This window comes from Mesocricetus auratus, unplaced genomic scaffold (genome assembly GCF_017639785.1).
Source record: "Mesocricetus auratus isolate SY011 unplaced genomic scaffold, BCM_Maur_2.0 Super-Scaffold_100006, whole genome shotgun sequence".
Taxonomy (NCBI): Eukaryota; Metazoa; Chordata; class Mammalia; order Rodentia; family Cricetidae; genus Mesocricetus; species Mesocricetus auratus.
The window spans coordinates 105,181,926-105,203,314 of NW_024429190.1; the positions used below are offsets into that span (position 1 = coordinate 105,181,926).

General features: G+C 51.4%; 2 protein-coding genes across 2 annotated transcripts in view; one reads left to right on the plus strand and one right to left on the minus strand.

The window, feature by feature from the left end:
* Sh3bp5 (SH3 domain binding protein 5) overlaps positions 1-21,389 on the minus strand; it is a 67,856-nt gene that overhangs the window by 16,066 nt on the left and 30,401 nt on the right. The window lies entirely within an intron of this gene.
* Eif5al1 (eukaryotic translation initiation factor 5A like 1) lies at positions 9,422-10,627 on the plus strand. Its single transcript, XM_021236031.2, is given in 3 exon segments — positions 9,422-9,677; positions 9,679-9,916; positions 9,919-10,627. Coding segments are annotated over 3 exon segments (447 nt in total). The 5' UTR covers positions 9,422-9,545; the 3' UTR covers positions 9,996-10,627.

Below are 21,389 nucleotides of genomic sequence, written 5' to 3' on the forward strand. Positions count from 1 at the left end.
GGAAATGAAGACAGTGGACCCTCGAAGCCAGCTGGTGAGAGAGACTAGCTATATCCCAAGAGCTCTGGGTTTGACTGGGACCTGCCTCCAAGAAAATAAGGTGGACAAATTGATTGGGGGAGATTCCTGATACCCACACACACACATGCACATGTACTCACACATTCATGAATACCTGGCCCATGAGTGTACCACGCATGTGACTATACAAACACACATGTTTGCACACCACACACATTCACATGAAAAGAAAAAAATACCTCATTTCGCAGGCTCAGTATAAAAAAGATGTTAATTATCCCATTAGCCATTTTTCTGATCAGTGATGAGATATTTGAGATATACTAGACTGCCGGAAACTATAAATTTGCATACATAGGGGACTCTCACACAACTACTTTTGGACAGTAGCGCTCCTCCTTCAAGAGTGGGCTATGCTATGGGATGTGATTGTGCGACTGCGTCAGAAACAGGGCTGGGGAGACGGATGGGTGGGAAGGGCGCTTTGGTGTACAAGCGTAAGGACCTAAGTTCAGGTCCCCAGATCCCACATAAAGCCAGATCTAGTAGCACACATCTATAATCCCGGCACTCCAGGGCAAGACAGGAGATGTCGGGGACAGGAGACTCCCCAGAAGCTCACAGGCCAGCTGCTAGCCCAGTGGACTCGGGACGAAATGAGACCATCTCCAACGAGGTAAATGGCAGGAGCCGACACCCGAGGCTGCCCTCCGACCTCCACCACACTGCAGCACCCGCCCCCCCAATAAAGAAAGCAACACACACTACAGGCCCCACTCTCCCTGGGCTCACCTCCAGTTTCCTACCAGAGCAGGGGCAGGCCACTGCTACATGCTAATCTGCCACAGCTCCCCACATCCTGCCCCCACCCCCAGTCAACAGGGTCCCTGGGCCAATTACAGAAGCCCTGTTGGGGACACTAACAGGACAGCCCCTGGGACTCAGGAGGGGAACCACAGGGTCCCACCCTTCCCCACAGAAAGTCTCCCATGACTTGGAGGAATCTTCACGCTGACTGAAGGTGCTTTGCAAAGAAAATGAAGGGGAAAAGAAACCGAGAGTACAGAGTGCAGCAGCAGCCCTCGGCGGGGAAACAGCTCAGTGACCCATGGTGACCTGCCTGCTCACACCCACAGTCCCAGCCCTCAGACCAGAGATCCACCCAGGACACCGAGACCCGCCTGTGGCTGGAGCGCACAAATCTACGCTTCCAGGGTTGTGCACGAGGGCAGGAGGAGGAGGTGGACTTGCTTCCCTAAAGAAAGGTCCCGAAGAGAGGCCTGACAGGCAAGGGAGGAGCTGTAGTTCAGGTGATTTGGAGACCAGAGAGAGCATTTGAGACTCTGGAGTTAAGGGGAGTGGGGGACCTGTAGGAGGTCTGTAATGCTGAAAGGGAGCGCTCGTTTTGTTTTGTTTTCGTTTGGCTGGTTTTGTTTTGTTTTTGTTTGTCAAGCGCTTATTTTGTTTTCGTTTGACTGCTTTTTGTTTTGTTTGGGTGTTTCTCTGTATAACAGCTCCGACTGTCCTGAAACTCGCTCTGTAGACCAGGCTGGCTTTGAACTCACAAAGACGCACCTGTCACTACCTCCCAAGTACTGGGATTAGAGGAGTGTGCTGCCACCACCTGTCAAGGAGCACTTTTAAAAAGTCAGCCTGGGCTTACAAGATCCTGTTTCAATAAACAAATAAATAAATGCCTTAATGAATAGCCACCTACCAGCTGACTACATCCACTGGGATAGCCTGAGCCACACAGGGATAGGGATGCCCACCCTCTCTAGAGCTGACCAGCCACTGAAAAGTCACTGGATGACAGACAGCAGGACGCTCCCTCCCCAGCTGAGCCTCCTACCCATCCTTCCCTCTCCCAGGAAAGCCCGCCCCTGGGCCTCCATCTCTCCAGACAGGTTCAGTAAAGGGTGGATTGTGACCAACCTCAATCTACCCACAGCTTTAAAACCAGCTCTAAGACACAGGAATTCATCCCCCTCGAACCCTAACATTTTCTTAAAATGGGATCTCTGCCCCCTTCTTCCATTTGTTCATCTGCTTATTTAGTTTTTGAGCTGTCTTCCTTTGAGGCTTTGAGGTTGGGCTCAAACTCAAGGCAATCCCTTGCCCTTCTAGAGTCTGAGATTACAAAGATGAGTCAAATCACTCTGATTTTTAAGGTCTCGTTAAATAGCATTGGCTGGCCTGGAACTTGCCACAATCCTCCTGTCTCTGCCTCCCAACTACACCAACCCAGCCTTTGTGGTTTGTTTATGGGGTGTGTGGGGAGTTATGTGCACATCTGTGTTCATTTGTTACAAGTTTTTAAAAGATTTATTTAAAAAATAAATGTATACAGTGTTCTGTCTGCATGTATCCCTGCAGGGCACCAAATCTCATTAGAGATGGTTGTGAGCCACCATGCGGTTGCTGGGACTTGAACCCAGGGCCTCTGGAAGAGCAGCCAGTGCTCTTAACCTCTGAGCCATCTCTCCAGCCCCTGTCATAAGCTTATGGGTGCTGGGAATTGAACCCAGGTCTTCTTCAAAAGTGGTATGTGTTCTTAACCACTGAGCCCTCTCTCGAGACTGGGGTGTGTTCATCTGCATTGAAAGCCCGAGGCTGGCAACGGGTACTTTCTTCGATGGCTCCCTACCTTACACAGGGAGGTAGGGTCTCTCAGTTGAACTCAGAGCTCATCAATTCAGTTAGTTTGGCTTCTTCCAGGATTCTCTGTCCCTTTCCAGGAACCAGGATTATAGGCAGGCTACCACGCCCAACCAACATTTACATGGGTGAACAGGGGTCCTGACTGCAGTCCTCACACTTGAATAACAAGTACTTTACTCCTTTGAGTCACCTCCCAAGCCTGTGTTTATTTCTCTACTCATTCACTTTAATTTTGGGACGGGGACTCATATGGCCCACACCAGCCTCAAACTTGAATAACGTCCCTAGGAAATGAACTTGAGGGCTGGAGAGGACTCAGTGGTTATGTGCACTTACTGCTCCAGCAGGCAATGAGGGGAGTTCAACTGCCGGGAGCTACATACATACATACATACATGCATGCATGCATGCATACATACAACATACATCCTGTGGGTGGAACCCAGGAGCTCACACATACCAGGCAAATTCTCACCACTGTATGAAAGATGACACCTGGAGATCCTTGATACAACTAAGAAAGTCCAGCCTTTGACGCACCAAGGTCCCCAGACCCTGTTATTACTGACCCGACTAAGGGCTTTTGGCTCTGGCTCCGAGGTGTTGCTCAGGCCATGCAGTGGCTCACTCAGCAGAGCAAACCAATGAGTAAACTGGAGAGGCGGGGCTTGCGTCTAAGCGACCACTGGGGTAGACGCACAGCTCTGTTTGGGCTGTAAGGTGTACACGGGAAGAGACTGGAATACATCCACGACTCGGGGGTGCGGGCAGAGTTCACGGAAAACAGCCGTGGGGGGAAGTTTTAAAGGCTGCTCGTGAGCGGGCTGGGTAGGTGACCCTCCCTTACACAACAGCCCTGGTCAGGCGTGTCTGCAAAGCACCTGAAGATATGTGGACGTTCTGCAAAATGTCACGGACGCGGTGGGTGTGGAAAGTAGAAGAGGCTGCCAGAAGGCGACAGGCAGGGTGTGCCCTTTGACCCAGTAGCCACTCAGTTCGTAACCACCCTCTGAAGGGCACCCAAGACATTTGCATTGGCTACACCAGAGGTCCGGATATAATGAGGGTTATAGGCCACCCAGTCTAGACACCCCCCGCCACTTTTCTCAGGAAGGCTATGAGCAGTGATGCATCTCACACACATCAGTCAGGAACCCAGGGCCCCCGTCCCTGGGTCATGAGGCATCTGCTGCCGGGGTGTTTTCTGACACACTGACATTATGGATCGACGGTTGGGTAATCCACTGTCGAGAATGGTGACTCGCCAACTCAGCCCGAATCAGCATGAGAGCCTATTTCAACCTCCTCCTCAGGCCTCCACCACAATGACTGGCAACTTATACCAACGCCAGCCACGTGCGGCAGGGCCTCTAGGAACAACACATTCCAGATCACATGCTTCCTGGGGCTGCGGGCACACAACGGATGCCAAGCTCTCCCCGCCCACCCTCTCCAGAAGGGTGTGCCCACGAGTCCTACTGGGCTCCCTCCCACACTTGCTGGGCTGGAGCAGAGAGAGGCCCATCTGCTATGGGACCGCTGATGGCAGGAATCCTGGACCAGGCATACGGCAGGGGCATGGGACAGGGGACAGGCAGCAGGGACTGCTCTTCCTGGGCCCTACACATGCTACGCAAGAAGGAACTATATACCCTCTACCTAGGGACCACACACCACCCTCTGCTGCGGCAGCTTCCCCAAGTCAGCGGGACTGAGCCTCCTGTCCCACACACTTGGCCCGCTAACTCTGCCGTCTGCAGGAGAGGCAACTGGCTTCAGAGTCTAAAACAGGACACAGATGAATCTGAGACTACAACCGTCCTTCCTTCCGCTGGGGAACAAGACGCAGACTCAGGGCATGGGAGTGACTGAGTCACCCATCACCCAACAACACTCCAAGGCGGTGGAGGTGTTCGTTGCCTTGCACCAGAGGGGACGCCCAGATGCTCACTACTAGGGGAAGGCCGCTCACTCCATCATCATACTCACCGGCAGCTAAGAAGCTGGTGCTGATAGGAGCAGAGCTGTGGATAAGGAACTGGGGTGGCCTAGGGCTGTAGCTCAGTGACCGGGATGCACAAAAGGCCCTAGGGTCCATCACAGAAAGGGGCATGAGGAAAAGAAAAGAAAACCAAGCAGGGAGGGAGGAGGGAGGGAGGAGGGAGGGAGCGGGAAGGAGCGGGAAGAGAGAAGGGGGGAGACCTGCAGCGCAAACCTGATGGCCTTGGTTCGATCCCTAGGATCCCCATGGATAAAAGTGACTCCCCGAAGCTGTTCTCTGACCACCATACCGGTGCTGTGGTGTACACATGCACACCATACATTTGTAATAATAGTAATCATAAACAGTAGTAGTCATAAGTTAAAAAAAAGAGGTACTTTAACCTCTAAAAGAAAACAGAACTAGGAAGCTGGAACTGGAAACAAGTGTCCCCTCTCACCCCAGATCTTGGTCTCAGTCCTTAGAGTCAAAGACCCAGAAACATTAGTTATGACCCCACCTCCTCCTCTCCTTCCCCTCCACCAAGGAGCCTTCTGCCGCTCCAGCCCTGCAGGCATAGACTTCTTGACCTGGGAACTGTGAGGAAAGGTCCCCCACACTTCCCACCATCACCCCAATATGAACAAGCAGGCCCCCTGTGGCGTCCCAGTTCCCCAGGGTTCCCAGCCCTTCCCACACCAGCATGCTAACAAAAGACACACTGCAATGCCTTGCACAGAACTGGCATTGATGGCTGGGACAATGGGGTCACTATGAGGCAGGAGGCTGTGTCCAGAGATACGGGGAGGACAGGGTACATTCCTGGCACCGACAAAGGCCACCGTCTTGGGCCTGCAACCTTGAACAAGTGGCTACCCGCCCTCCGACCGGAATGCCAAGGCCTCTGGTAACACCCAGGAAGCCTTGTAGCACCTAAGCACAGCATTACCTCAGACACCCACAGGAAGTGTTCTGCAAGGCAGGGACGCTGGCTACGGCACATGCGTCAGGGGACAGCCACAGAGCCACTCTGCTTGGGCTGCCTTGCTTAGGAGACTTGTGCGTTCATGTGTGCGCGTGCAATGGACAGGCATGAGGGTGAATGTATATGTGTACCTGTCATCATACGGATGCCAGACAGGACACTGGACACCTCACAGCTAGAGTCACAGTAATTTGCAGAAGGTTCGGTTTGTCACGTAGGTGTTGCGATCCAAACTTTGGTTCTCACGGCTGAGCAAGTACTCTTAACTTTTTTCCCCTTAAAATTTTCCGTCCCCTCCCTCAATTCCTCCCAGGCCCTCACCATACCTCTACTCACCAGACTCCATGTCCTTTCTCTCTTAAAAACGAAACAACAAAAGAATCAAAAGAAAAAAGAAAAACAGCAAGACCAAAAACAAAAACAAAACACGTGCTCTGACAACAACATGGAGTGTGTTTTGTGCTGGCCAACTACTCCTACGCATGAGGTCTGCCCTGAGTGTGGTTGATAACACTCCATTAGAGAAGACTGATTTTTCTTTCCTAGTAGGTATCAATAGGACTATTTACTCTGGGGAAGATAATGGTTGATTACTTTTTAAGAGTGATAAGAAAGGACAGAATATTACTAACAGCAGCCCAGTATTCTGTAGTCAACCAAGAATGCACAGAAGATGGGGCATTTGAAGTGGGGTTTAAAGGGTGAATAGGAGTCCCCTAGGATGGTAAGGGGGGGTAGGGTTGTGTTTCCTACTTAGGGAATGGCAGGTGTAAGAATATGGAGTAGGCGGTGAACTCTGCGGCTTACCGAGTGGAGGAGAGGCAGGACCCGTGCTGTGGCTATGTTGGGGTAGTTATTAGGCAGAGAGATAGTGCCAGAAATCACCAGATAGGCACATTGCACAAAGTACACCAGGCCTCCCACACACACAGGCATGGAGACCACATTCATACAACGCCATGGCAGGCGGCCTCGTAGGGTTGGAAGGGTAGGTAGACAGTGCCTCACTGTGTGGCCCAGACCGACTTCAGCTCCAGATCCTCCCGGCCAACCCTGGCCTGGTGAACAGGTCTGTAGTCCCGGTTACTCGGGAGGTTAAGGAAGAATCACAAGCTCAGGGCCAGCCAGAGCACGTTAGTCTCTGGGCGGCTTACAAGGCATGTGCAGAAGGTTCCCACGGTCAGTCGCCCAGTTTCCAACACCACACACACGAATCTCTCAGTACTGGAATTATAGATAAGCACTCCGTACCCTGTACACACCACACCTGGCTAAGAGCTTAGGAACTCACTGCCTCAAGTTCAGACACCTACCTGCCCCTGCCTTCCCAATGCTGGGACTAAAGGAGTGTGTACTACCACGCCTGGCTGCTCAGGAATTCCTTAAGGACGCATACAAATTGGAAGAGTAGTTAGTGAACACGGTGTTCTGTCATCAGCACCAACAGCTCTTCCTTTCCGAGGGTGTGTGGGGGTGGCGGTATTGAAATATGGTCTCATGTAGTTCAGTGGCTGCCCAGTACCAATAGGCGACCACCACCATGTGTGGTTCTTCCTTTTTTTTTTTTTTTTAACGAGCTCCTGTTTAACTTAGACTCTCCAACCTACGGCCAATAGCCTTTCAAAGGCAGCCTGAATCACGCTGCAGCAACTGGGCTCTGAGCCTACAGACCAAAAGCTCCCCAAGCGACAAGTACGGCCAGCACCACCGCACCTCCCACAGGTGACCATAGGTCCCTCCAAACCCTCCCGCATCTCCTTTATAGTCCTCATTCTCAACCCACATTCAGACTGAGGAGGGATTGTCCCGAGTCCCCAGCGCGTTCAAAAAGGCCACAATCGGGTTCTACCGGCACAGACATCTACCCGACAGCACATTATTCAGAGGTCACCCACTGGTCCCAGGACAATAAATGACCACAAACTTCTCCCCCCCCCCGAGACAGGGTTTCTCTGTATAGTCCTGGCTGTCCTGGAACTCGCTCTGTAGACCAGGCTGGCCTCGAACTCACAGAGATCCACCTGCCTCTGCCTCCTGAGTGCTGGGATTAAACACATGCACCACCAACGCCCGGTATGACCACAAACTTCTTAAAAATCTGCTTCAGGCCAGAAAAACTCTGCTAACACTATAAAGACATGAAGAGACATGAGACCAACTCTCTGGACTCAGAGTGGGGGTGGTGGTCCAGGGATGGGTAGTCACAAGCCAGAGCACGCACGTGCCACCCCACCAGCCCACATACTAACCGTGACCCTAACTGAGACCCATGCCAGGTTTTCCCGAGTCAACCCTGTGCGTTCCTTATGCCCACCTGGAGACAGCTCTCCAGCACGCTAATGTTAAGTTCACGCTCAATGAGCAGTCCCCACGCCTCTGTGACAAAGGTGCTCAGAAAGTCAGAGGGAGTGGCTGGAGTTGTGGGGACTGGGGGACATCTGTCCAGGCCAGGCTCCAGCCTCCTGGAGCTTGGGGCTTCTGTGGTTTCACTCCCAAGGGCTGCAGAGGCGGAGGACTCACCATCCCATACAGAATGACTTCAGCGAGCACCCACTCACGCTCTGCAATGGAGAGACCCGCGACAGAGCCAAGAAGAGTGTGATAGGATAACATGGAGGGAGGAAACCGAAAGTCAACTCAAATTATAGAACACAACGAAGATGAAACCCAAGTCAGTTCCCCGGGCCCAAGAGCCTTGCGGTCAAGATGCTACAGCTAAAATCCAATACACACCATCCCCTCATTTAGCCACAGTAGGAGCACAGTCTCCCCTAGGACGACGGAAGCCTCCTGAAGGCACGGCTGTCATGCCGCTTTCGTGTGTGTGTGTGTGTGTGTGTGTGTGTGTGTGTGTGTGTGTGTGTGTCCGTCCCACACGTCCAGGTGTCCAGAGAAGCCAGAAGAGGACGTCATTTCTACTGGAGCAGGATGGGTTACGGAAGCTGTGAGCTGCACAGTGTGGCCGCTGGGAACCAAAGCCCAGCTCTGTGGAAGCACAGAAACACTCGTTAACCACTGAGTCACTTGATTCCTGACTCCTCCAGCCCCCCTGCTATGGTTTCCCTTCCCACACCTAGAAGGCTGCCAGAGTGTAAGAAATATTTGTTTAATTAAGGCATCCAGCTGGGAGCCGCACTGTGAACAATGCCCTCGTGGCCACTTGCTTTAAAGCACTTGTGGTTCCTTTTGCTCTCCTATGGCTCACAGGATAAAATCAATGTGTCTCCCTGTGCGTTTGTTCTCGGAAGTGTCTGAGGAAGGACGGTGTGAAGGCATGATTCACCCGTGGTATGCGTTAAGTCACCACGGGAACGATCCAGCCCCAGCTCATCCCCTCACCGCACTTCATTTTTTCCAAGCTACAGTTTGCATAACCCAGATCCCAACGAGACTTCAGGAAGCACAGGCCTGGGGGAAACTTTAACATCTTGGAACTCGCAGGTCCAGGATTCTGTGTGTGTTTTGCCGTATGGTAGGCGTGTGTGAAAGCAACTTTGAAAAGCACCCAGCATCTTCTGGGGTGTGGCTGAGGATGCAGGAGGGCTCTCAGCCATCCTGTCTCACCACTGTTCGCTCTTGGTCAGGAAGCCACATCTCAGTGATGGCTTTTCAAGTCACAGAAAGACACCTGTGGAATCCAGTGGTCCTTACCGGGTGCACAGCGAAGTCTGGAGAAAAGCAGGTGCTGGTTTGCCCAGAGGCATAAAGGAAACGGTCCTCAGAAAATGAAGGGGCTAGCTTGCATTCACCAAGACCTTAAGAATCATTACAAAGAGAGGGTGGCAGCAGCGGTGGCGGCAGCAGCAGCAGCGGGTTCGGAGGCAGCGGTTGGGCTTGCAGCAAGCTGACAGGGTCGAGTCAGTTTGTTCTCGAGAGTTGGAATCGAAGCCTCTTAAAATGGCAGATGATTTGGACTTCGAGACAGGAGATATAGGGGCCTCAGCCACCTTCCCAATGCAATGCTCAGCATTACGTAAGAATGGTTTTGTGGTGCTCAAAAGCCGGCCATGTAAGATCGTCGAGATGTCGGACTTCCAAGACTGGCAAGCACGGCCATGCCAAGGTCCACCTGATTGGTATTGACATTTTTGCTGGGAAGAAATATGAAGATATCTGCCCGTCAACTCATAATACGGATGTCCCCAACATCAAAAGGAGTGACTTCCAGCTGATTGGCATCCAGGATGGGTACATATCCCTGCTCCAGGACAGTGGGGAGGAACGAGAGGACCTTCGTCTGCCTGAGGGAGACCTTGGCAAGGAGATTGAGCAGAAGAGATCCTGGTCACGGTGCTGTCTGCCGTGACAGAGGAGGCAGCTGTTGCAATCAAGGCCATGGTAAAATAACCAGGGTGGCGGTGGTGGCAGCAGTGATCCTTGAGCCTACAGAGGCCCCTCCCCCAGCTGGGTTCCACTCTGGCTGGGCCCTTGGCTGGACTCCTATACAATTTACTTGACTTATTTTTGGTTTTCCTCACCCCTTCTCAAACTGTCGGGGAGACCCTGCCCTTCACCTGGCTCCCTTGGCCAGGAGTGAGGGAGCCATGGCCTTGGTGAAGCTACCTGCCTCCTCTTCCCTCTCAGTCCTGGTGGAAAAGGGAGTTGGGTATTGCTTGTGGTTTAGGTCCTTCACCTCCCCCTTTTTCTTTTTAATTCAATTTGGAATCAGGAAGCTGTGGATTCTGGCAAATGGTCTTGTGCCCTTCATCCCATTTATCCCTGGCCTGGTCCCCTGTTCTCCATAGTCTTTCTCCCCCAAGCACCACTTGTACAGACTGGGGACCAGCCCCTTCCCTGCCTGTGTCTCTTCCCCAAACCCTTTTAGGGGTGGTGAGAAGAGAGGGGGGCGGAGCAGCCATGATCCCTCCTCAGGCATCTGAGAGGGCTTTGCCTCCATGGGCTTCACCCTTTCCTGCGGCTCTCTCTCCCTGACACATTTGTTAAAAATCAAACCTGAATAAAACTACAAGTTTAATATGGAAAAAAAAAAGAATCACTACAAGAGGCCATATGTGGTGGCGGCGTGCACTTTTAATTAATCCCAGCACTTGGGAGGCAGATCTCTGAGTTTGAGGCCAACCTGGCTTACCAAGTTAACTCAGTCCTCAAAAAAAAAAAAAAAAGAAAAGAAAAGAAAAAGAAATCACTACAAGAAAAACACTGAGGAGAGAGGTTCCAAGTCTGACAGTCCACAGCCACTCCGTGATCACACAGACTTCTGAATGATAGACAGATTGCATCAAGCAGTGTTGAGCAGGAGGCTTTAGCTACCAATGCAGATGCTTAAGTTAATCCTTTTAATAAATTCATTTATCAATTTAAAAAAAAGCAGGAGATAGCCAGTGAGATGGCTCAGTAGGTAAGGTAAAGATACTTGTTTTGGAGTCTGACGGCCTTAGTTTGGTCCCCAGGACTCACATAGTATAAGGAGTGCCGGCCTCTATAAGCTGTCTTCTCACACGTACGCATGCACGCACACTCATACACACTTCTAAAGAAACAGAAAAAATTGCCAAAATTATTGGGAACCAGTACCTTGAATAACTTTGCTACCTGATTGTTTTTCTCAGTCATACTGGGAACACCTTGGAGACACCGAGTCTCTTCCACCAGGACAGCAGATAATCTGCATCTAGAAACCTGGGCCCGCCAGGGACCGTGGCTTCCCAGGCCTGCTTGCTCTGGCTTTCAGGGTTTCCCTGGCTCATTTGGCTCTATCAGCTCACTGAAGTGTCAAGCTCCCACCCCACCCCAGCCTCTAAGCCGGCAAGGCTGGGCTGGATTCGTGAGACCACAGGCAGAGCATCCATAACCTGAAAGCTTGGAATCATTAGTGTGATCTTGGACTTTTTTCAGATTTGTGTAATAGCTACACAGGTTTTTATTAGTTGGACATCCCTAATCCAAATCTAAAATTTCCATAAGCCCCAGCCTTTTTGTTTTTTATTTCCCCCTTGACTGTCGGAGAAGACTTGTGAGAACTCCAGGCTCTGACAACTCTGAGCTGGTGGGGAGCCGCATGCTGAAGGACAGCCCTGAGTCAGAGAAGCACAGCAGGAAGGGCCAGGGCAGCCTGGACTTGAAAGCCTCCCTGCCCCGCGTTTGCCTCCGAGGCCTGAAAGCAGACACAGAAGCCAAGAGCTCAGCAGTCAGGGTTCCCCAGGGAACAGGACTTGAGCGGCACACACTAGTCAGAGCACTAACTTTTCTTAAGTGTATTGCATTTTATTTATTATTTTATGTGCGTGCGTATGTGCGTGCATGCGTGTGTGCATGCGTGTGTGTGCGTGTGTGCGTGTGTGTGTGTGTGTGTGTGTGTGTGTGTGTGTGTGTGTGGAGAGGGGTGGCATGAATGTGCTGTGCCATAGCACGGTACGAAGGTTCAAAGGACAACTCGTGGAAGCTGGTCCTCTCCTTCCACCACGTGGCACCTGGGGACTCACACCCAGACCATCGGGTTTAGTGACCGGTTCATCTACTGGCTTTTAAAGCACTGGCTCCAGTGATCATGGAGCAAAGGTGAGCCTAGAATCTGTAGAAGGTAGTGGAGTCCCCGGGGAAGAGACAGGACTACAGTTCAAGTCTGCACAGTGTTCGCTTGCTCCAGGGGGTCTCTTTGTCCTGTTTGGGTGCCAAGTGCATCGGCAAAACCCTTATGGAAACCCCTGTAATGTCCTGACCACATGCCGGGCACTGTGATCCAACCACAGAAAGAATTAACCGTGAGTGCTCCTCCGGGTGAGGCTACCAGCACTACCGACTTTGGCAAGAGAGTTGGGATGGGAGGTGGCGTAGGATATGGGGGCACCGGGAGATGGGCTGAGGCAGGGGGAAGGCTACCCCAACAGTGCACGTGAGCCATGAGGGTTTGCATCTAAGATGTGGCCCTGGGGAAGTGAGTCACTCGAAGTCATATTTGTAAAAGAAAAGTCTGAGTGGATGCTGTAACTTCCACAAGACACAAGTACATCCACTTGCGGATGTGTGGGAAGCAAGGATTTCCTCACAGGACTCCCATACAAGACAAGAGAAGGGAAGTCTCCCACACAGCAAGGGTGGCATGTTGAGTCAGCAGAGGAATTAGACACACAGTGCTTCTCTGTCCAGATGGGCCCCAAGCCCGATCTGTGGGTCACATATGCCTACCTGTTGGCAATTCCAGCCAGGCGCCTTTTTAGAAGACAGTGAACTATAGAGCACATACGAAGAGACTTTTAGGGGCCACCCAATATCCCTTCTCCCTTTTGTCCCTAGGAAACAAACCTTCCTAGCAAGCTCGAAGCCAAGCCTAACAGCTCCTGTGACAACAAAACCAGGCTCTAGCAATAAATGGAAGCAGCAGACTGTGTGAGACTCCATGTAACAGTCTCTAAAGCAAGGGGATAAACAGCCCTTCCTGTTCTGCCTTCTATCCTGAAAAACAGATGTGTTGGGGCTGGAGAGATGGCTCGGTACTGACGGACATTTCCAAAGGACCCCAGTTCAGTTCAGTTCAGTGATGGGGAAGTCCTGTGTATATGTCAATAAAGCACTGTTGGCCAATAGGGAAGCAAGATAGGTGGAACTAGGAGCCCAGGAGGACTCTGGGAAGGAGAAACACAGGGAGTCATCATGTAGCCCGCCAGAGAAGTAAGATGTCCGTCCGGTAAGAGAAATACTTAGATTGGCAGTTATGGAGTAAATACTTCAGTCAGAGCTAGCCAGTAAGAAACAAGCAATGCCAACAGCTTCATAATTAATACAGTGTCTTGTGTGTTATTTGGGAACTACAACGCAGCAGAGCCCAGGCAACTGGTGGGGAAAAACCAAAGCGGCAGACGAGAAAAAGGCTTCTCTCTACAGTTCAGTTCCTAGCACCCACATCAGGGGCTCACAAGCAGCTATCCTGCCAGTTAGAGGATCAAATGTCGTCTTCTGGCCCACCATTTACTCGTGCACACATGCATGAACACATACCCAGTGATAAAAAGAAATACTTAAAAACGTAGAGAGCCTAGTACAGATACCTACTGCCTTGGAGAAGGATCCAGGCCAGTGTGAAAACAGGCTTCCTATATGCAGACTTTCACTGGGCTAGCCTGGACCTCAGGTTAAGAATTTAATCCCGGCACTCAGGAGGCAGAGGCAGACGGATCTCTGTGAGTTCGAGGCCAGCCTAGTCTACAAGAGCTAGTTCCAGGACAGCCTCCAAAGCCACAGAGAAACCCTGTCTCGAAAAACAAAACAAAACAAGAATTCAAAGGCTGTGAGAGCCCCAGGAGCATTCAAAGTCATTCTTTGAATAAGGAGGCCCAGCAGCTCCTCCAGAGCACGGCTTCCACAAAGGGTTAGGATGAATTCATGAGCACACAGTAGCTTTTCCGGTATCCACCGAAACCATCCTCCCGTGAGATGTACATAGAGGCTCCCTAGACAGCTTGTCACAGCCTGATTGAGGCAGAGACCCTGCTCCTCCCTCTAAGCAGCTTCCCAGAGCCTAGGAAAGTCTTACACAGAAAGCGTGAAGAGCCAATAGGCAGTAATTAACTAATTAAGGCAGACACAGATCATGAAGGGGCCACTATGGAAATCCATATGGAGGTTCCTCAAAAAACTACAGAATTACCCTACCCTGCGACCAGCCAAACTTCCAGGCACACCCCGAAGCGACTCTTAAGTCAGCGTTCCACAGAGAGCCCAGGATACCCACATTCATCATGGGACTGTTTGTGACAGAGCAGTCATAGAATCAGCCTAGATGCCCATTTGCAGAGGGCAAAGAAAATGTGGTGTGTCATCCACAACGAACAAAAACATGTCATTGGTTGAGAAACATCAGTGGGACTGGAGATCATCACTGTTTTCGTCACTTCTCTGTCACCGTGACAAAGCATTCTGACCAAAAGCAGTATGAGAGAAAATGGGTTTACTTCATCTCATGCCTCCTCTTTGAAGGGAGCTGGAGTAGCAACTCAAGGCAGGATTCGGATGGCAGGACCAGGAAACTCACAAGTCAGTGGGGACCATGCTGATGCTACCTGGCCACTCTGCAGGCTCACACTTAACTAGCTTTTCTACATAGCCCAGGATTCACCTGGCTAGGGATGGAGTCGCCCAAGGGGGCCGGTCCTCCTGTGTCAGCGGGTGCGACCACTCCCCACAGAATGCCCACAGACCAGTCTGATCCCGGCAATTCCTCAGCTAAGGTTTCCCTCTCAGGTGGCTCTGACTCTGGTGTCGCACTGACAAACTGAAACCACATAGGACAGCTGCGTTGGGCAGAAAGGCGGGTGTGTCACACGTCTTATCACACATGCGTAAACCAAGCTAAAAAAAGAGGAAGCCAGGCTTGGTTTTGCATGTCAGCAGGGAAGACCGGCAAGAGGACTGTGGGAGTTCAGGTCACTCTTGGCTACGCAGTAAACTCTGTGCCAGCCTAGGCTACATGAGTCCAGCTCTCAAAACACACACACACACACACACACACACACACACACACACACACACACACACACACGCTAAAGCAGAAGACTAAGAGTTCAAAGTCATCCTGGGCTACACAGTGAGACTTGTCTCAAAATGAAACTATTAACTAAATTCTTTTTTTTTTTTTTAGCAGACATAATAGAAAAAGGACTACATAAAAGCTGAGCAAAGGGGCCGGTGAGAAGGGGAGTGAGCATTATCGACTATCATGTACATATTATCAATTATCATATACATATGCAAAAGCACTGTCAGGACACCCACTACCTTTACATTGACACACGCAGGTAAAGAGAAGAGGAAACAGGAGGAGGTAGAAAGTTGAAGCCAGGTGTGGTAGCTCGAGAAGTTAGTCCCCACACTTCCTGGGGAGGCTGAGGCTGCAGGACTGCTGTGAGTTCAAGCCTGGGCTATTATATAGTGAGTTCTAAGTCAGCACAGGCTAAGAGTGAAAATGTCTCCAAACAAAGGAACAAACAAATAAAAGGGAGGGAGGGAGAGAGGAGAAAGCTGCCAAGGGAGAAACCAGGAAGTGGCTGGAGAAGTTAAAGGAAGAAAAAACAGCCTCTGAGGGGCCCGACCAAATTCCAGAAGATTCTTCAGACAGAGCCATGGCCTCCCACGAAGCCCTTTGGAATTCTGTCTGGGGCTGACCAGCTCCCGGCAGCTGTTAGTGGGGATTACCGGGCAGGAAAAACCTCTGGTTCTTTCAGCTGAGTCTCCAGGCTAGGCAGTCTCCCGGCACACCGCACAGGGTTCACTGGTGCCTGGGCCAGGCTCACCCCCAGCTAAGCAATGGGTCCCTGCAAAACAGGTATGCATGGCTCTACAAGCCAGAAGGCCAAAGGAGGAAGGCTAACATCTCAAACTCTCCTTCACCTGCTAATACCTCAATAATGCGACTTCCTTCTTTTGTAGGCTTGCACGATTTAACCCCTAAAAATAAATACAAGAGGGTCAGAGAGGTGACGGCTCAGGGGTTTAGAGCACACACTGCTTGTCAGAGAATTCCTGGAAAGAAGCTGGGGCTCCAAGGGCGGGCCACGGGCTGATTAACACCTCAGTGATGAGCAGAGATTGGAATGCTGCAGGTCCGGAGGTCAACTCTTATCTCAATCAGGCTAGCTGTGGGCCCCCAGACAGCGGTTCCTTGCCTAGTCTGTATCAGAACATCCTGATGCTAACAGATTAAAAAAAACCTTTTGGAATTTATTAACTTGGCAGATCACCAGCTTCCACCAAGACAAAAGCGAAGATGTCATTAGATGGCATCTAGGTCCACAGCAGACTTTACCCCATCCTGAGGTATCCGCGTCTCTAACGTGCCCACCAGTCTATTTTTCAAAGGCCTTGATTCATAACCTTTTGTTTTCGTTGCTATAAAAGTCCATGAGCCAGTGTGGTGGCGCATGACTTTAATCCCAGCCCTCTGGAGGCGGAGGTGAGTGGATCTCTGTGAGTTTTCCAGACCAGCTTAGTCTACAGAGTGAGTTCCAGGACAGCCAGGGCTGTTACACAGAGAAACTCTGTCTCAATGAAAAAACAAAACAAAAACAAAAGCAAAAAATAAAAATAAAAAAACCCTAAAAACTCCATGAAGTTGCTTCTGTGTGGGAACACAGAACCTGGGGTAACCTAGCTCTGAGTTTCCTGGGACTTGGTCACTCAAATCTAGCTCCAGAATAAACCCTCATTCCCTTGAGGTGAGAGATGTGCTTTTACAACAACAATGCTATTGCACAGCCTGACCTCGTTCTCCTGTCCTCAGGAAGCTAAAGATTACAGGTGTGTGTGTGTGTGTGTGTGTGTGTATGTGATCTGCCTTTTTGTTATTGTTGCTATTTTGGGTTTTGGGTTTTGTTTTGTTTGGTGTTTTCTTTAGGGTGGGGGGAGCAGTTCTGATTCTCAAACCCAGGGCTTAAACAACTAGGAAAATGTTTTTACAGAGCTACAAATTCCCAATCCAATTAATTCATCAGGTTCTTAAGGGTCGATTTTCATGGGAGGGAAAGGGGGAAATATTGTTTTTTTTTGTTTTGTTTTTACGAGATAGGGTTTCTCTGTATTGTTTCGGAGGCTATCAGTCCAGCCCGGCCTCGAACTCACAGAGATCCGCCTGCCTCTGCCTCCCGAGTGCTGGGATTAAAGGCGTGCGCCACCACCGCCCGGCGGAAAGGGGGAAATATAAAGTCACATGTGGGGGTGGGAAAAAAGAAGGAAAGCAGGGGCACCCCCCAAATTAAAAAAAAAACAGGAACTGAAAATGTACCAAATGCTCTTGAGGGAGCCTGCCCTCTGGCTAGAGCTCCAATCACGCTGCTTGGCGGCATAAGAGGTCTGTCTGTATTGACCACCTGGTTACAGAGACCTCACACCCAAATTCTGAGTTTCTGTAACCGGGTGACTCATCACCTTGTCACTCATTCCAGTGAATGCCATGGGGTGCAGAGGAGGGAGGGGGGACCAGCACTGTCGTGTCACACTCTAGTAAAAAGGGCAATCACAAGGGAGAGGACAGGTGACAGCCTGTCATCTCAGCACTCGGGAGGCAGAGGCAGGAGGATGGCACGTTCCAGGCCAGCTCGAGAGACCACACACACACACACCAGGACCCTGTGACTGTACACCCTCAACCTGTTATCTTGCCGATACAAATACACAGCAGCTAACCAGAACTAATCCAAGGTGCTCTGCAGTCTCAGGCAGCATAGAGAACTCAGCAACACCATTCCCCACCCCCTCATCTCTGTACTGCGTGGTGCACCCATGGGCTGTCCTCCCAGAAGGACTTGCTGGGAATCGGCCATGCCCCCAGAGAAAAGCCAAAGGGACAGGGAAAAGCAGGCCGCTGGGTACAGAGTCCCAAGTATGGCAGTGGGCTCCTCCTCCTGCCTCACTGCCCGGCTGAGACTTTGCACATCCAGGCCTCTGTGCCAGAATTCCTCCGGCCACCTGCACTCGGGGAAGGGTCAATTGCAAGTGTGTCCATGCCGCTGCCAGAGAAAACACCTCCAAATGGGCCATACCATATCTATTTCTAGCTCTACCCTGGGCCGGGATGCCTGAGGCAGAGCGCAATAGCCAAGCAGGAGGCGTGGCACAGCTCACTGCAGCCGAGACCAGTCCCTCTGAGCTGGGGGCTCTGGCCTGGCAGAGGCTGCCACTCATCTCCGGAGCCGTCCTAATTCACGAATGCTGGCTTCGTTAAGGTGTGATGCTGCACGTCTTGAATACCACCACTTGGCAGGTGGAGCGCTGAGAATTTCAGAATTTGAGGTCAGCTCGGTCAATGTAGCAAGTTCTAGGCCAGCTTAGAGCTACATACACAGTGTGTCCCTGTCTTGGAAAAAAAAAAGAACATAAATGTTGGCTTCCTGGGCATGGTGGTGGCACACTCTAGTGATCCCAATGCTTGGGTAGCTAAGGCAGGTGGATCAGGAGTTCAGGGCCATCCTGGACTACATAATGAAAACCTAAAGGGGAAAAAGAAAAGAAAAGAAAAGCTGGGCATGTTGACCCAGATCTTTAAATCCAGCCTTCCTAAAGCAGAGACAGATCTTCCATGAATTCAAGGCCAGCCTGGTCTACGTAAGGAGTCCCAGGCTAGCCAAGGGCCACATAGCAAAATCTTGTTTCAAAACACCAAAAAAAAAAAAAAAAAAAAAAAAAAAACCAAAGACAAGGAGAGGGAAAAAAGATCTAGGCTTCTAACATGCATCTTAATCTCTCTTTCCCAGACTCTCCAGCCAAGACTGCAAGGTGGGGGCACACACTCTGGGCACGGGAGAGGTAACCTTCCACTTCCCACGCACTGTAAATCACTCTGCTTTGGAACAAGTGCCCCTCACTCCACCGCACCCTTACCTCAGAGGCAGCACGGATGACGCTGTTCCCAGAAACTGGCCTGTGGCCACCCAGAGGAATGTGACCAGGGCCACAGGGATGTACGTCATCAAGCCAGACCTCCTCGCCCAAGTCCCACAGTGAGAACTGACTGGGCAGAAATGAAAACGGGAAGCCAGACTGAAGTCCCAGAAGATGGACAGCGTGCTGTAGAGGGCCCCAGGCTAAAACAAGCGCCTCTAGCATACCTGCCAGCAGGGTGATTCCGCGGACAAAGGTGCTTGCCACCAAGCCTGACAAATCCGAGTTCAACCCCCAGGACCCACACGGTGGAAAGAGGAAAACTGACTGCTGAGACCTGTCCTCTGCTCTCTCTACCCACACGCCTCGGCACACATGCTCACGAACAGACACGCGCTCACCAATAAACATTAAAAAGCAAAAGAAGGCCGGCCGTTGGTGGCCCTTAATCCAGGCACTCAGGAGGCAGAGGCAGTCGGATCTCTGTGAGTTCGAGGCCAGTCTAGTCTACAGAGCGAGTTCCAGGACAGCCTCCAAAACAATACAGAGAAACCCTGTCTTGAAAAAACAGCAACAAACAAAACAAAAAAGGAACCTCTAGCCACCCCTGCGCAGAAGAGGGAAGAACCTGCAGGCACCAGTCTGTTGTGCGCCCTGCAGATGTCCCCAGCCATGATAACACGGTCCCTTAGTGCCCACAATGTGCCAACATTAGGTGGCAGCCAGGACCAGGGTCCAGTGCTTGCGGCTCTCCTCTCAAGGTCTGGGCGCCACTTTGTACTCCCCCCCGCTATCCCTCTGAGAACGAGCAAGCCGATCCCCACTCTGACACCCTGATGTAGGTGCTCTTAACGCCGCAGGCCCAGCTGCCTGGTACCTCCGCAGGCACTCAGGTCTGTGGTGCCTCGTGGCCAAACTTAACCTCCCCAAGCCTGTTCCAGAAGGAAGTTCCCTCAAGCATGTAAAAGAGCACCTTCACCTCTATAGCCTCTAACTCTTGGCTTTCCACACACATCCTGTCATAATCTCCCTCTCACTCCGAATTTCCTGCCTTCTCAAAGACACCTTCCCACTAGGGCATCCAGCCACCTCCGCCATATCGTTCTGAGAAATCTCACACACACACACACACACACACACACACACACACACGCACGCACGCACGCACGCACGCACGCACGCACGCACGCTCTCTGACAACTTCCTATCGGCCAGTCAGACCATCACACAATCTTGACCACAACGACCCGCATTAAGGCATTTGGCATTAACCTGCTCCCCATTCTCTCAGATGAGACCCCCAAGCTAGAAAGGTTTGGGTAGAGGCCCAGGAAGCAATCTGCAGGCTCCAGTACTGGTTTTATCATCTGTAGAACGAGGAGGGGGAGGAGCTGGAAAGACGGTGGAGCAGTCAACTCCTCTTCCAGAGGACCCGCTTCAATTCCCAGCACCCACGTGGCGGCTCAGAAACTGCCTCAAACTCCAGCCCCAGGAGATCTGACACACTCTTGTGGTCTCAAAGGGTCTCAAGGCACACACATGGTACACAGGCATATGTACGAGCAAAACACACACATAGAGTAAAAAAATAAACTTTTTTTTAAAAAAGGGAAGCTAATGGTAGCAAGCATGATACCTAACACATAATTAGAGCTTAATCTAGTGGTGCTGCTGACCCGGGCGTGATGGTTCACGCCCATACTCCCAGCACACGGAAGACCAGCTTAGTCAACCCTGACTCAAAGCAAGACGAAAAATGGCGCTCTATTCACGTAGGGACACCACACAACCTAAGTGCTGTCCTGCATGCCGGCCCCTGCCGAACCCCAGAGGGTCTGCAGCTTGTGCACGCTCTTACCAAACCTCCACGCTCCACCCCTGAGAGCTTACACCGCAGTCCCCAGGCGCGGGGCCCTTGAGCAGACACCCCTAGCCACGTTCACATCCACGCCACTCTCTCCCTCAGACCTCCCTTCTCCCGCCATCCCCACAGGCCTCAAGAGCACGCTGCTCTCCCAGGCTTTCCTGGTTGGTAGCATCCCGCTGAGGCGCCATTCCCCACGTGGTGGTCGGCACACTTAACAACTGAGCCCCTGGATCTTCACTTAGCAAGCCCAGGCGGATCTCTGCCACTCACAGATTCCACACCTGCAAAGGTAACCTATTTTTGCTAAGCTTTCCTTGTAACCCCCGCCTCCCCCCCAATCAGTGCCTGGGATGTTCCCAGGGTCACCGAGAGACAGGCAGGGAGTTGACAACAGCACGTCATCCGAGACACATTCTAAGCTGGGGCGACTCTGCCTTCCATTGTTCCTGTAAAACAGTAAAACGGGCATCCTCTCTCCACGGTATGGGGACCATGTCTTTTACGTCTTCTGTCCTCTTTGCGATCCTGCTACTTAAAGAAGCCTC